General features: G+C 49.4%; 2 protein-coding genes across 6 annotated transcripts in view; both read right to left on the bottom strand.

Moving 5' to 3' along the window:
* Positions 1-1,502: 1,502 nt before the first annotated feature.
* Positions 1,503-5,423, bottom strand: SMIM12 (small integral membrane protein 12). Of its 5 annotated transcripts, XM_077150376.1 has the most exons (4): positions 5,322-5,396; positions 3,293-3,347; positions 2,530-2,615; positions 1,503-2,442 (listed from the first exon to the last, which is right to left on the bottom strand). In XM_077150376.1, the coding sequence occupies exons 2-4, from the start codon at positions 3,316-3,318 to the stop codon at positions 2,159-2,161; spliced, it is 396 nt and encodes a 131-aa protein (XP_077006491.1). In that variant the 5' UTR covers positions 3,319-3,347; positions 5,322-5,396; the 3' UTR covers positions 1,503-2,158. The 5 variants fall into 5 exon arrangements, with proteins under 5 accessions (XP_077006491.1, XP_077006495.1, XP_077006496.1 ...); XM_077150380.1 differs by lacking the exon at positions 2,530-2,615 and having other exon boundaries at positions 5,322-5,387; XM_077150381.1 differs by lacking the exons at positions 3,293-3,347; positions 5,322-5,396 and adding an exon at positions 5,075-5,298.
* Positions 5,424-10,346: 4,923 nt separating this feature from the next.
* The window catches only part of DLGAP3 (DLG associated protein 3), a 50,245-nt gene continuing 45,037 nt past the window's right edge, over positions 10,347-15,554 (bottom strand). The window contains exons 9-12 of the mRNA XM_077137168.1: positions 12,711-13,195; positions 11,696-11,787; positions 11,265-11,408; positions 10,347-10,628 (exon numbers count right to left, since the gene is read on the bottom strand). Of these exons, the coding sequence (XP_076993283.1) occupies positions 10,410-10,628; positions 11,265-11,408; positions 11,696-11,787; positions 12,711-13,195 (940 nt within the window). The 3' untranslated portion in view covers positions 10,347-10,409. The remainder of the gene's footprint in view (positions 10,629-11,264; positions 11,409-11,695; positions 11,788-12,710; positions 13,196-15,554) is intronic.

Below are 15,554 nucleotides of genomic sequence, written 5' to 3'. Positions count from 1 at the left end.
AGCAATATCTTAAGAGGTAGCATTTAGTATAAACTCCTACAGCCCTTTAAGAAAGACATTTGGTATTATGGGTTGTGACCCTTAAATCTGCTCATTTCCCATTTCATCAAAAATGCCATTTACTATTCCTATCATTTACTCCAAAATGCAGAGAAATCCTTCTATAAGTAGTCATTGCAGTATTTATACTAGTGAATAATCAGAAACCACCCAGATGCCCAGCAAAAGGGAAATTATTAAATGCAAACTATATTTTCACTCGATGGGCAATTACGCAGCCATGAAAAACAATTATAATTATGAAGACCATGTGGTAAGATGGAAAAATGATTATGATATAAAATGCTATGTGAAAAAACATAAATCAAGTACAGAAATGATAACTACCAAAAAAACCATCCAGAGAATTAGTAAACAATGAAATGTTGATTGTGATATTAGCCTACTGAGTATTTTTTCCATCCCTACCAAATTTTCTTTAATATGCATATATTACTTTTGTAGAGCAAAATGCATGTGTATGAGTGTAGATACATGTGTGCTAGTTTGAAAGGATTTATGTACCCTAGAAAAACCATGATTTAATCCTAAGCAATCTTGGGAGAGCAACCGTTTCTATTAATCCCTATTCAGTACCTTAGGTTGGAAACTTGACTGGGTTATCTCCATGGAGATGTGACTCAACCAATGTGGGTATTAAACATGATTAGATAGGGATATAACTCCACCCTTTCGGATGGGTCTTGATTAGTTTACTGGAATCCTATAAAAGAGGAAACATTTTGGAGAAAGAGGGAGATTCAGAGAGAGCAGAGAAGGACAAGAGAATGCCATAGAACCATGAAGCAGAGTCCACCAGTCAGTGAACTTTGGAGATGAAGAAGGAAAACACCTCCCGGGGAGCTGGAGAGGAAGCTAGCAGATGACACCATGTTCACCATATGCCCTTCCAGCTGAGAAAGAAACCCTGACCGTGTCCGCCCCGTGCCTTTCCATTTGAGAGAGAAACCCTGAACTTCATCAGCCTACTTGAATCAAGGTATCTTTCCCTGGATGCCTTAGATTGGACATTTCTATAGACTTGCTTTAACTGGGACATTTCCACAGCCTAAAAACTGTTAACTTGCAACTTATTAAACTCCCCTTTTTAAAAGTCTTTGTTTCTGGTATATTGCATTCTGGCATCTAGCAAACTAGAACAACATGAAATTGGAAAATCTGACTGTAATTGTCAAGCTCCCTTGGCCTACTCCAATTGAGACTTTGAAAGGTCTTATGTAAAAAGGTTCTTGGGAACCTGTGCCTCCAGAATCCACCACCTCCAGGATTTAGAGTACTGGTAAACAAAGCTTCTAGGGCCCAGGAATCCTTAAATACCATATTATCCTACCCTGCACTTGCCCAGGAATCCTTAAACACCATATTATCCTACCCTGAAATGTCTGCACTTGCATAATTCTAAGGAGACCCCAAACACCACCTGGAAGATAGGATTCAATCAATATGGTTCTCAGATGCCAGTTTAATCAAGTTTTGCCCTATACAGTGATGGGAAGGAAGATGGTGATTGTTTTCAAGCAAATTCACTAGGCAGAAGCTACTCCCTGTCCCATGGTAAATAGCCTGGATTTCCAAAAACTAAAATATGCTTTCCTTCCCAGGGAAATGGGTTCCTGAGCTGGCAGGACAGGATTTCAGGAAAAACAAGCACAAAGGATAGGGCAAACTAGTGAAAGGAGCCAGTAGATTTTCAAATTCTTCTGAATCTGTAGGTCTCCTAAAGGGAACACCAAATCCCAGTCACTCCCTCTTGACACAACCTGCCTCCCATGGAGAATGACAGTGTTCATTTCATAACAGTCACCGATGGGGCAGTGGTGGTTCCCCACCTTCTCCCAGCAGCATGCCCATAAGCCCAGAAGCCTAAGCAGTTGTGGCCACCATACAACAGATGCAGCCTTCAGGCCAGAACGTTCAAGGGCCTTCCTCTTCACTGGCCCCTCAGTAGCTGGTCTGCCTGGCCATAGGAGAAGAGCAGCCAGTATGTATGGGTGTGTGGGAGGGGCCAGAGTAAATAACAACAAAGCAAATCAGCTGTGGGTTCTAGGGCTGGGTCAACATGGTCCACAGAAGGACCCACAGGGCACTGTGTCTTCCATCAATTTTTCTCTGGGCGGTTTCTGTTCAGGACAGCTTTAGGGGCAAATTCCAGCTTGTCCTTAAGGCTCACCACCTGGGTATGGTCCTTGCCTAGCAGCTCGTCCAGTTTGCGGTCCTCCCGGCGCTCCGAGATGCTCTTCTCCTCCTCCACTGGCTGCGGATCCTTTCCCCGGATAAACCATTCCAGGTGGTAGCCCACAGCCCCAACCACAAAGGCCACAGGAAATGTGACATAGGGAGCATAAGTCCGCACCACGGTCCACAGTACAGGCCACATGACATCTGCACAAGAACACAAGGCAGCATTAGGGAGAAACCAGTACCCCTCCCACACCAGATATGGACAGCCCACCAGGTATGTCCACTTACCAGGCAGCCTGGCACAATTTAGTGAGCATCCACCCCATACAGAGCAATTTAAGAGGATACCTTGCTTATGCAGAGCAGCTGAGTCCCTGAAACAATTTAGCAAATTTTGAAAGAGTCAATTGTTGGGGATGAGGGAAGTCTTTATGTACTACACTCGGACAACTGCATATCCAGGTATGGCAATGTTTCCCACACAAATGCCTTACCTAACAGAGCTCTAAGCCTATAGTTCACCTTGGCCTCTACAGTTTGCCAACATTTCAAGAAGGGAAAAGAAGTCTTTCTCTGCTCTATGCAATTTTTCTGTGAGCACAGACAGTCACTCTTTCCCTACCATGCATAGTCCCACTGTGAGTCTCCAGGCTCCAGGATGAGAAGTAGTTTCTTTTCCTCAAGTAAAGTATGAGAAGAATATTTAACTAGCCAAAATCCTAACACATTATCCAACTATTTTTGCTTTTAGGTAGATAAAGTTGTTTTCATATTCTGACTTTGTTTTTCTAATAATGAGACAAACCTATATTTTACAAATCTGCTGGCCCACCCCCTGTCAAAATATATTCTCTTCAATCATACACACATCCTCCTCTAACAAGTTCCTGAAAGTACTACAAACCTATTATACATACTCTCATACTCCGGATACGCTAGCACTTGACAATTCACTGTACAAACCACTGTACAAGACAGGGGAGGGTGGGGGAAAAAAAGCGGAATGAAAATGAAATGAAGTAGGACACCAAAGTAATATAAAACTTATTACCGGCAGGCAGAGTTCTCGCCTGCCATGCCAGAGATCTGGGTTCAATTCCTGGTGCCTGCTCATGCAAAAAAAATAAAATAAAAAAAAACATATTACCATGATTAACAGTCATCAAAGATTATTTACAATTAGAAAAATAATGATAACAACCATTTATTAAGCACGTATTACATGCCAGGTCTTGGGCTAAACACTTTATGTACACTATCTCATTTAATTCTCACATTCATCCTATGAAGTGGGCCACATAATCAGAAGGTTAAGTAACTTGACCAAAAGTCTAACCTAAAAGATCATTCCGTTTGTTTCCCTGTAGGTATTATCCAACCCAGCTATATCTGCTCTAAAATGCACAATCAAAACTTCACCAAGCCTAAAATAATCCTCTCCTCTCTCTTTGATTCCAGTTCTCTTTGGAGGAATCCCAGCCATTTTGTGAATCCAGGACTATAATGGACACCAAATAAATCAATAAACCTGCAGTGGCTCCAAGATTTCCCTCATGGTCCTTTATCTTAGAACTGGGCATTATGCTGGGCAATTCATATACTTGTCATCACCTAATCCTCACAATACCTCTATGAAGTAGGTATTATTAGCCCAGATTTTTTAAGTCACATGGTGCAGAGATATGTGTCTCTAATTTGCCCAAGATAACTAGAAGTGATGAAGCCACTAAGTTTGAACCCAGGATTCTCCAACTTCAAAGTCTGTGCCCTTTCTAGTGGAAAGAGTACACAGTAGATATGTGTACGGTTTCTGCCCGAATTCTGCACTCAGGCAGCGCTCTCTGAAGTTTCTCCCATCAGCTTGGCATTTCATTACCTAAAACTTCCCTTTTTGTAAACTGAGATTATACTCAGAGATTTGTGAAATTCTAAGATTTAGAAGTTTAAAAAGGGCACCCCTGAGGAATCCCATACTTCTCCATTTCCTTTTCCACCTTTTTAAGCAGGTTCACTGTAAGCAAACATTTTCCCTAGACAGCAACTCCTCATTCAGATTTTCAATTTGTCTTCAAACACATCAATCACCCGTTCACACTGACAATATCTCTCCCACAGCACAAGATCTCTCTCTGTCCTCCTGCTCACATTCTAATCATCCCTAAATAAGTCACTTCATTAATTTATTCATCAGGCACTGTGTTTAGCCCATTTGCCTGCATTTCTCAAAGGTTCTCAAGCCGCAGCAGGGCAAGGGCTATGACTGTCCTCTCTGCCACTAGGCCCCACCCCACCTTTTCACCCCACCCTCAACCCCACCTGACATAAAGTGCTCAAAAAAAGTCTGTTGGATGAATTTATTAATGACAGCTCAAGCAACTCAACTTGGGTGAAACCATTACAGTTCACCCACCCACCCTCTCTCAAAAGATGACAGACACAGCAAATATCTTCACTGACTACAAGTACTAATCAAGTCGCTCCCAGGGTATTAAAAGGAAATAAACAAGAATATCTCGCAAATATTGTGACGTATATTTACAGCTCGTCATGGAGGGAGCTTGCCAAAACATCCATTTAAGGACAACGGGGCTGTCGGAACACCAGCCCTTGTGCCGAGGCCCCGACGGCCCAAGGCGACCCGAAGCCGAAGTCCTGGACCCAAGACTTGCTAACACGGGCAGAAGAGGCCAGAATAGACTGGAAGAATTAACTGCCCGTCACTCAGGCCCCAGTCCAGGGACGGGAGGGCAGGTGAGGTTAGAGTGCAAGTGTCACCCTTCCCCCTCTTCTGTGTGCTGTGGTCCTCTACCCCTATCACCCCCAGGCTCATGACCTCGTCAGCCTCCGGCCTCGCCCGGGTGCCTAAGGCCGACAGCTCAGGGCCTCAGGGCCCCCGCTGGGAACCGAAACTCCGCTTCTGAGACCCGGGAAGAATGGGCGCAGTCAGGTATGTCCAGGGCCGGAGAGGACCCTCTCGAACAACTCTCCCAAAGGTCACAGTCCGGGGCGGTCACCCTGCCCACGACAGTCCAAGCAGCCGCCCCCGCTTAGGGAGCTGCCGGCCGGGATCACGTACTCACCTGAGCCCCAGCCCGCGCTACTCGGTTGGAGCCCGGCTCTACGAGCGCTCACCGGGTGCACGGCGATCGCCGTTCCCAGCGGCCCTCGGGATCTCGCCGCGTGACCCCGCCCACTGGCCGCCGGCCCTCTCGCCGCGCAGGGATTGGCTGAGCCCCAGAGAAAGGCCGGCAAGAAGCTAGGCGTCCGCCATCGAGCCGCGCTCTGCAGAGATGGCGAGCGCGCCGCTTCGTGGTTAGGAGGTTTTCCCAGTGACGTGGGCACGTGCTTTTCGAAAGGCCATCCATCCATTTATTCAATTGACTTTTATTTAGGGCGTCTTCTAACAGTCAGGTTTGGGCACACAAAAACAAAAACCATGCTCCCAGACCTCAAGAAGCTCTCCTTAGCAAAGTATAGTCTAGTGTTTAAGACCCCTTCAGATCCCGGCTAGCGTTCTAGCTGTGTGACCTAGGAAACATCAACCTGTCCCGTCCTTCCTGCCCTCTTCTGTATAATAGTAATAACACTATTTCACAGAGTTGTTGTGAGGACTAGATGACATAACGTACGTAAATTGCTGTGCCGGGCACACAGGAAGCAGGGAAATAAATGGTAGTTAGTCTACAAATAATTGAATTATAGTAAAACCTGAGTCTTGCCTGATTCCTCAGGTACAAATATATACTCTCTTCTTTGTGCCCTCTCTGTGCCCTGCGTAGACATCAATTTTATTACCTATGGGGGAAAAGTCACCAAAGTCAAGCTCTTTAGCACATCTCACCAGTCCCTTAGTACGCCTGCTGCGCCTTGCCTTGCATCCTCAACCCACAGATGTCAGCCTGGCATATTTATTTAGTTTTAATAACACGGTACTAAAACCCTCATGTTTTCCCATACAGGCCAAACTGTTTCACACCTCTGCCTTTACCTATGCTTGTTCGTCTACCTGGACTGTCCTCTCCACCTGTCTTTCCCAAAGTAGCTCTGTCTCATTTTTCAAGCTTAAGGGTCCCATTCATAGGAAGGCTTCTAATGCATTATCAGGTGTCAAGTGTCAAGAACTATTTAGGAGACAGCTATTAGCAGAACGTGTTCACTAATTGAATATGAAGGGAGAAGAAAGGAACTGAATTGCCTAGAATGAGTACCATTTAGTCAGCCAATCAACATGCTCTAGGCATTGGGAATGCAACGTGGCTGGGACTATCCCTGCAGTTGTGGAGTTCTCTGACTGACAGGGCAAGTGGATGGGGTCCACAAAATGTCAACAGAGTATGAGAGATGATACAGCAAAATTATGTACAGGTAGCACAGAGAAGGAGCCCCAGCCAGGCCAGGAAAAGCTGTCTTGAGTGATGCCAGCAGTTCTGTCAGGCAGAACTGAGTAGGGCTCAACAGTATAAACCTAGGAATCAGACATGGTCAAATGCTGGCTCTGCTGCCTGCTCACCTTAGAAAACCTATTTACACTCTTTATTATTATTTTTAAAAAGACATTAAAAGTAATCACTTCTTCTCCCCCAGGAATGCTGTATTAGATTACCTAATGTGTTTAAATGCTTGGCGCACTTTTTGGCACCTCCTAAGGACTCAGTAAGTGATATTAATGTGTTAGGCATTCCACAAACATGTTCCTCCTTCTATAATAGCCTATGTCCATGTATGGAATTACTAATTCATTAAGCCAAAAGCCTGAGTGACATCTTCAAGGCCTCCTTATCTTTGCATTATTCCTCAGATCCAGCTCATCGTCAGTTTATGGCACTTATGCCTCCTAAATGCCTCTCAATGCATCACCATCTCTTACCTTACCTACGTTTGCGGCTACCTCAGAGGCATCCTTTCCTCTTCCCTGCCCCCTCCAAATTCCCATTCTGTTGACAGAGGTGTCTTTCATAAACAAAACCATGACATCTCCAGTTTAAATCCCCCATGGATCCCTTCTGGCCACATCTCCTCTGCGCCCTCCATGCCTCTGTCCTGGGCCTGTCACCCTTCTCCATCTCCCTTCTCTATCTCCAGTCCCTGCTCTTCCCACCTTTCCCCTACACACATGCCCTCCCATGCCATTGCCCAAGCTGGTCCCTTGGTCTGAAATGAACGTCCTCCCCAATCTTTCTTGGCTACAAAACTCTAACTCAACTGCAAAACCCAGTTGTAAAGGACCCTCTTTCAGGAAGCTCTCCTAGGCTTCCTGGGGAGCCCCCTCCTCTGGTTTCCACATCCCCTTTAGGAGAACAGTCCTCCCTATGTAGTAACTTTCCATTTATGTGCCTTCCTATGGCCAGACCAAAGGTCATTTGAGCAAGAACTGGATCTGATTCTTCAATTATCCATGGGGCCCAGCGCCATATCCTTGATGCAACACACAAAGAAGACTCCCTCACATCACCCCCACCCGCGGAGACTTTAGGCATCATGTCCCTAGCAGGATGGCCAAACAATTCCAAGCGCTGACCTGTTCCTCTGTGCCCATTCCCACATACTTCAAGATCCCAGAAAACATGGCCCGGTTTCTGAGAAAAGCCATAGACCCCATAACAAAGCTGTATTATGTAGAGGGCTAAACTCAGGTTCAGCCATTGCCCAGCATTATGATCTGGGGTAAGTTGTTTAACCTCCCCAAGCGTCAGTTTTCTCATCTGTAAAGTGGAGATGGCAACACTACCTGCTTCATAAGGTTGCTCTGAATATTGGTTCAAATCTCAGCCAGGCCCTAATTTTACAGATGAGAAAACAGAATCTCAGATAGGTCAAATGGCCCAATCAATGTGTCGCTTGGCAAATCTACAGGAAATAAAGACAAATGACATTTCTAGTGGAAATCTTTGGACTATTACCCAATTTAGGTGTTCCCAAACCTGGCTGCCCATCAGAATCAACTGGAGCACTTGCTAAAAATCTCACTTGAAGGCAGAGCTTATTCACCATGTCTTCACTGGGGCCCAGGAATCTGTACGGGGTCAGGTCCAAGAAGATTGGCTTTGGGGAGCATGGCTCACATGGCAGTCTTCACCTTTCATTTGTCTCATAGAAGTATATGTGTATGACCTCTTGCTTCTCAGAAGTGGTCTCCCAAACCAGCCTATAAAATATCTATTCATGCCACTTTCCTGCTTAAAACCCTTCCACTGATCCCCGTGGTGAACAGGACCCAGGTCCACTTTCTTCAATACACCCCCAAAGCCCTGCATGATCACAACCCTGCACTCCCAATACCTCTTTCTTCTCCAAGCCTTTGCATAAGCTGTTCCCTCAGCTTGGAACACTATTCCAAGCCCCAGCCCTCCTAGTCATCTTTTCTGTACTTCCCCCTGTATTTTAACTACCTGTGTTCTTGTCTGTTTTCCCCATAAGACCGTAAGCTCCTTAAAAGTAGAGACTATATCTTGTTTGGGGTTTTCTCTCTGGTGCCTGACAGTGCTGCACAGTGGCTCCTGATCAATGTTTGCTGAAGAAATGAATAAGAAGAATTGGCTGGTCTAGTGTGGACCAGAAGAGTAGCCAAATTCCTGGAAGGCTGTTCTTGCCTCCCTGCCTCAAGGTGACACATCAATCCCAGAGGAGAGGGATTCCAGAAGTCTGGAAAGGGGGCTTCTCAAGTGGGGGACTTGCAGTCAAGTTTGGCTCAGCAGCTCCTTCTGGGCTGGGAGGGCTGCAGAATCTAAAAACTCATGATTCTACACTAGACAGATCTGGCTCCACCATTTTTAGCCCTGTGACTTTGGATAGGTCACTTAGTCTCTCCTGAATTTCAGTTTGTAACGATGATCTGAGCTAATTCATATAAATCACTCACCCCTTGTCTGACATGCAGTCAGCATTCAATAAATGTTAGCCACCACTACTGGATTTTGATTGCATTCAGCTTTACAAGAAAGTTGTTCTTAGTCTCCACCCCACTTCCTCTACCATAACAGGCTCTGGAATTGTGACTGCACTATATCAAACAGTTTTTCTGCTGCTGATCAGAAATGACTAACTGGAGGAGAGGGAATGACACTGTGCCCTTAAGGGATGGGAAACCAATACTTGCTAACCACTTAATAATAGTGGTGGCCACTCTGTTCATTGAGGATATGCTCTTAGCCAGTCATTGAGCTCCGTGCTCCCTTGGTGGCAGAACAAGTAGAGCAGCCAGAGCAGGACCAACCTGAGAGGGGAATCAGAGCACTGAGAGGGGAGAGGGAAAGAGACAGAAACCAGGGGGCAGTGATTGAAGCTCTTCCGTCCTCACTCTGCTCTGGCCCATCCAGGGCCCAGATCCTTATTGTGGCCACCAAGCGGCTGAATCCTCTTTTTCCCAGCTGGTCAATCCTGGAAGGAGCTCAGGCACCCTTTGCTTTCCCCATTCCAAGAGCATGCGCTCCTCATTCCTCCCTCCCTTCATCCCACTTCCCCAGACATGGGGCAAAGGTGGCCTCTTCTGGAGAGAGCAGCTGGTTCGAGTGCAGTTCTGCCGTTTTATTTTTCCTGGGATACTCAAGGGGATGTGGGAACAGCCACAGGTGTGGTGAGGGGAAGCCCCCATCTCCCCTCCCCAGCAATCGGGAAAGGGGAAAGGCCCAGGCGCCCTGGTCCTGGGTTGGTCCAGCCACTGTGGTCCCTGGGCCCTGCGGGCTGAGGGCTGAGGGTGAAGCCCCGGGGGGGATGGGGCTGGCTCCTAGACAGGGTTCGGGATTCTTCATAAAAAGCCACGAAGCTTGATCCCCACGAAGCCCAGCCCCGCGGGGTGGGGGGGTGGGGTGGGGGGGTGACGCAGAGCCCAGATGGGGGACCCGGCCCGGCCTGGCCCGTGGGGGGGAAATAATGGCAGAGATGGTGCCCATGGGTAGGAGGTGGGGATAAAGCGTCGGACCAGTAGGAAGGGTGTTCCAGGTGGGAGGCGCAGGGCGGAGAGGCACGGCCCCCAGCCCAGCCCGGGCGCCATCGCGTGGGGTCAGGAAGGTAAAAAACCCACGAGAGAGTGGCGGGCAGGTGGGGCCGGGGCGTGCGGAGCCGGCGGGCGGGCGCACGGGGCGGCCCGCGTTCACAGTGACCTCGACGCTGGGTGTACAGTACGGGTAGAAAACGGCGGGGCCGGGCCCGGGCTGGGCGGGCCGGGCCGGTCACAGCCTGGTCTGGGCCTCGGGGATGTAGATTTCGATGCTGTCGGCGCTCTCGGTGGCTGAGCTGTGGCGGAAGGAGGCGGCGCGCTTGGCCGCCAGGAGCCGCTTGCGCGCTTCCTGCCGCTGCCGGTCCACGGAGTCCAGGGAGCGCTCCTTCACCGGCACGCCCCGTCCCCGCGAGGGCTTCTTTGGTATCGGCGGAGGGACCTTCTTCTCCTCCTGCCGGGAAAGAGGTCGGCTGCTGATTTGGACCTGGGAACTTCGTTTGAGGGGAGGGGGGAGGGCCACACCAACGATTCCAGTGTACGATCCCGCGTCCCAGCGGGATTAAAACTCATACGGATCTGACATGTGATGGCGTCTAGAATCGGCCACACACGCCCTGACCGGGAGCTATTTGTTCTGACAAGGTCAAAGCCCTACTATATTTTTCCTCCGGAACGATGATGGATTCGAGCGCCCCCTGGTGGAGCCGTTCTCAACTCTAATCAGAATGTTAGCTCCCGAGAAGTGTGAAGGTTTTCACTCCAGGTCTGGGAGAGGGGAGCCCCCACCCGAGGCCAGATAATGGGGGTTCACACACCAGACCTCTGGGCCCCATCAGCCCCGAAACTGAGGGTCGAGGGGACCCTCGAGGCCCTGCCCCTGTGTGTTTGGACCTGAGTAGGAGGCAGTCTACCCCTCTGGAAGCTCTATCTTTGCTCCATCAAATCACAGCTGACCCAAGGTAGCTGGGGCAGCCTCCAGGTTTTGGAAGCTCAGGCAGTGAGTGATGAGTACTCCCCCCAAACCTCTCTGAAGAAGGGCACTTTCCAGAGTTTGGCCTCTGGGCCTGCAAGGAGCCCTCCCCTCTACCTTAGGCTCCAGGAGTTTCCAGCTGTTGGCCTTGAGTTGCTGTAGCTCCAGGAACTTGAGGGTCACATCCTCTATGGAGAGCTGTAGGAGGTCCCAGAAACCCGCCAGGTCCTGGAAGGTGGGCACGGGGAATGCAGTGGGGTCCTACAGCAGAGAGAGTCAGAGGGGAGGCAGTAGGTCAGGGAGGTCTGAGCCCCAGACAGGAACAGAAAAAACCATACCCATCCTCATTTGTCAGGAAGCTCAATCTGGGAGAGCTGGGTGGGGACCAAGAGAAAGGACAAGAAAGAACCCAGGCCTCTCCTTCTTGGGCACAAACACTTGTTCCCATCTCCAAACACAATACTGAGAGCCCCCTCTACGGGCACCAAGACCTGGTGTCATCTCCACTCTGGGTTAACTGGTAAGTTCTACTCACAGGGGACACTCACCATGCTTTGCTGACACAGTCGGAAGAACTGCTGAACCTTCTGGGACAGGAGAAGTTGTGTGCTGCCCACGGCACTGCGGATCTTCTCCAGGACTAGAGAGCAGAAGGAGATTCAGGGAGGGGAATGATGCACCTCCTTCCCCAGCCTCCAAGAAGTCTACCGTGAATGACTGACCGCTCAGTGATGTGGATCTAAGTCCATCCTCTCTCCTCCAGCCCCTTCCCACCCTGTCCTCAGGTTCCCAAAAAGCAGCTCCTATCTTATTTCCCCAAGAAGGCAGTTCACCCTGATGTTCCTTCCTTCGTATGTCTGACATTTACTGAGCAATTGTCCTCCTGAATCCTTCCTCCCTTCCATGTCAGAGAAGAAACCAGTTCTAGCCTTAGCCAGGGCACTAGCCACAGAACCACCCACTGGCTGAACTCTATCAACCATCAGTGAGTGATGACTTGGGTCATTAAGAATTATTACATAGGGCCACGGTGGCTCACAGGCAAGAATGCTTGCCTGCCATGCCAGAGGACCAGGGTTCGATTCCTGGTGCCTGCCCATTTAAAAAAAAAAAATTATTACATAATTTCATACACATGACATCACTGTGTACATGACCTGATATTTGAACTGCCTCCCCCTCTGCCTTGAAGTCCTACTGCTGGTCCCCATGCCAGCCCAGATCTGGACAGTCTCCTTTGCCCCTATGGACTTGGTGACTGGACTGGCAGCCATTTCCCAGAAGGCCCACCCCTTCTGCCTGGTTGGTTTCCCCAATCCTAGCCCTGGCCTCTGACACTGCACCTTACTTCCTTCCAAGAATGCCCAGCATGCTCTGCTGTCAATGGTGACCAAATAAGCTCTGGTGCTAAAGAACCCAATAGTAAGGAGGGCAAACTCATGCTCGACCAATGGGATCTCCTATTATGTTGCTGCTGTCCCGGAGCTCTCAGTGGCCTCTGACCCAGCCATGGTCCCTCCCTGCACACAAGAGGCCAGTGGCATGCGGCGTCCCGTCACTCACTCTCCTCGGGCAGTTCATAGTCCTCCGCCTCACGCTCCATCTGCTGGCACCAGCGCTCTAGCTTCTCCACCTCTGCCCGCAACATCTTGATGAACCACTCGCCATCCCGGGGACAGGGGGACGTGTGGCCTGAGTCGGGGAGGCTACGTGAACCGCGCTCCATCCAGGAATCACGGCGGCCGGACCCAGGGCCCGGGGTGGGGGCGGGGGCAGGGCCAGGCGGCCCATCGGTGGCCGGCGGCTCATACGGCAGTGGGTAGCCCTCGCGGTAGGCCCACTGGCCCTGCGTGTGGACCGTGCGGAAGACTGAGTAGGTGGGGGCCCGGGGCCCGGGCTGGGGCTCAGAGGCATGCCTCTGGAAGGAGCGTCCAAACTGCAGGGCCTTGTCTTCTGTGGCCACTGTGGCCAGGCCTGCCAGGCCCTCCAGTTCCAGGTCTGCCTGCACGCCAGCCGTCACACTGTTGGAGCGCTTGAACCTTGCACGCCTGATGAGAGAAGTGGCTGTCATCTCTGCCCAGGCCAGTCTCATCCCAGCCCTTGCCCCACCCCAGACCAAAAGGGAAAAGTATGAGGAAGGGAACCTACAAAGTGACGGACATTAATCCATGCACCATAAATATATCATTCCTTGTAATAGGACTGCCCATTACTTAATCTTAATCCCATTACTGGAGTCCTTTATAAACCGAATGAAATTCAGAGAGAGAGAAAGAAAACCACAGAGGGAGCAGTCAGAAGCTGAACATCAGCGGAACCTGGAAGAGAAGGGACAGACCAGGGGATGCTGCCACGTGCCTTGCCATGTGACAAGCTAAGGACTGAGGATCGCCAGACCCAGAGCCAGAACACCACCGTCCTGGAGGAGAAAGCATCACCCTGATGATAACCATGAATTGGACTTCTATCTCAGCCACAAAACCACGAGAGAGTAAATTCCCCTTGTTTAACCGAACCCATTTCACAGTATTTGCTTGAGCAGCCCAGGAAATTAAAACAATAATATACCTTCCTGTTGCATAATCTCTAGACAGCAGTGATCTTCAAAATATTTAACAACCAGCACTACAGAGGCAGAACCGATGCTGGCACGCACCCATCAGAACTGACACAGACCACAGTGCTATAGAACTGGTCTGTGCTCTCCGGTAGAAGCTGGACTGTGGAGTGGACCAGAGTTCCCAGGGAGGGTCCAGGAAGGTGGCTATTTACCAGTGAATACAGAAATATTTCAATATTTTAACAAATGGAATGGCTCTGTGAGTCTATACCAGCTATACTAGCATATCCTCGGTACTGCCAAGAGGTAAGTCAACTAAGGCCCAGAAAGGCTCACAGGCACCCGGCTACAAAGTAGCAGAGCCAGGATTTGGACACAGGTCTGCTGGGCTCCACAGCCCAAACATTTCTGACTATACCCGCTGTTAGAAACAGCACAGGATGCCTTGGGGCGGCTGGGGGTGGGAAGGCCTGTGGCTGGATGGGCTTCTCCTCTAGGGACCCCCATGGCTCAGCCCATAGGCTGGCCAGACACAGCCAGCCAGTGCCAGCAGAACTGAATTAAGTTGTTGGCAGGAATGACACAGGGCCTGGAAATTTCCCATCTTTGACTTAATAATATGCAAAGTCTATGCAAAACAGAGAATCAGTTGATCTTCTTCCTCCCTCCCCCCAAGTTCAGAGTGGGGGCACTATTCTAGAAAGCAGTGGTCCCTGAGATGCATGGAGCTGGGACCAGACAATACTTAAAGAAGTGGGAGTCAGAAGAAGGGGAAGGGGTGGCAAAAAGAAGTGTGAGGTCTGGAAATTCAAGGGCCACAAAAGAAAAGCCCATGTCTCCTGAGTCACCACTACCCCTTATGGGCTAAGGTCAGATGAGAGATGGACTTGGAAGGTCAGCTTTTGAGGAGACTCCCCCACCCCCAACAACTTCAGCTCTCCTTTTCCTGCCCAGGCCTTCTCTCCCGGCCTGCCTGCATGCTTTCCTCCAGCTGGTGGGCTGCCTGCTGGGAGCCTGTTACCATAGTAACCAGGCCCAGAAGGATGCTGCAGGACCCAGGAAAGAAAGATGCACTGATGTGCAGTCTCCAAAGAGCCCTATGTCCCAACCCCCACCCACAGAGAGAGACAGAGACAGAGAGAATATATGCCCATGGCCTCCCACATGCTTTCACCTTGGTGTCTGCCCTATCCTGCCTTGGTCAAGACCCACATGTGCCCTGACTATTGGATCAGCCTCCTTTCCAAAACCTCTGTCTCACTCAGTACAGCACAGAAGAACACTGGACTAAGAGTCAGACCCGAGTTCTGCTGCTGGTTTAGAAGTCTAATACTGGCTTTGGGAAGTCATTAGCCCTCCATGTAGGACATCTGTTAAATAGAGACATTATATAAAATTGTTACATATATATGAAAATTATAGAATGGACCAGTCATTGCCAAAGTCCCTCCCTTTTCTATAACTATACTTTGCATTTTTAAAGATCTGGGGCCCCACAATTCCTTATGAACTCCAGAACACTGAGAGCAGAGTAGGCTTCCAAAATCTGAGCTCTGCCCAAGCCATAGCTCCCCACTGCCAATAAAATAAAGTTTAGACTTCTTAGCCTCTCCTCCTCTCATCTCCCCTGCATTCTCCTTGTCCCCAAGTAGATATACTTGTTCCTGACTCTACGCCCTCGCATATGCTATTCCCCTGCCTGAATTACCTTTCTCTTCCTCACTCCCTGTTCAAGTCCTCTCTTCCTCTGTAAACTTTCCTGACTGTTCCCAAGATCACTCCTAAATGCTGCATCTCCTTCAGCAATTTTCTCGCACTTGGAGGCAGTGCCACCATTTGCCTATATT

Source organism: Tamandua tetradactyla, chromosome 2 (genome assembly GCF_023851605.1).
Source record: "Tamandua tetradactyla isolate mTamTet1 chromosome 2, mTamTet1.pri, whole genome shotgun sequence".
Lineage (NCBI taxonomy): Eukaryota > Metazoa > Chordata > Mammalia > Pilosa > Myrmecophagidae > Tamandua > Tamandua tetradactyla.
This window is presented reverse-complemented; position numbering and strand designations above follow the sequence as displayed.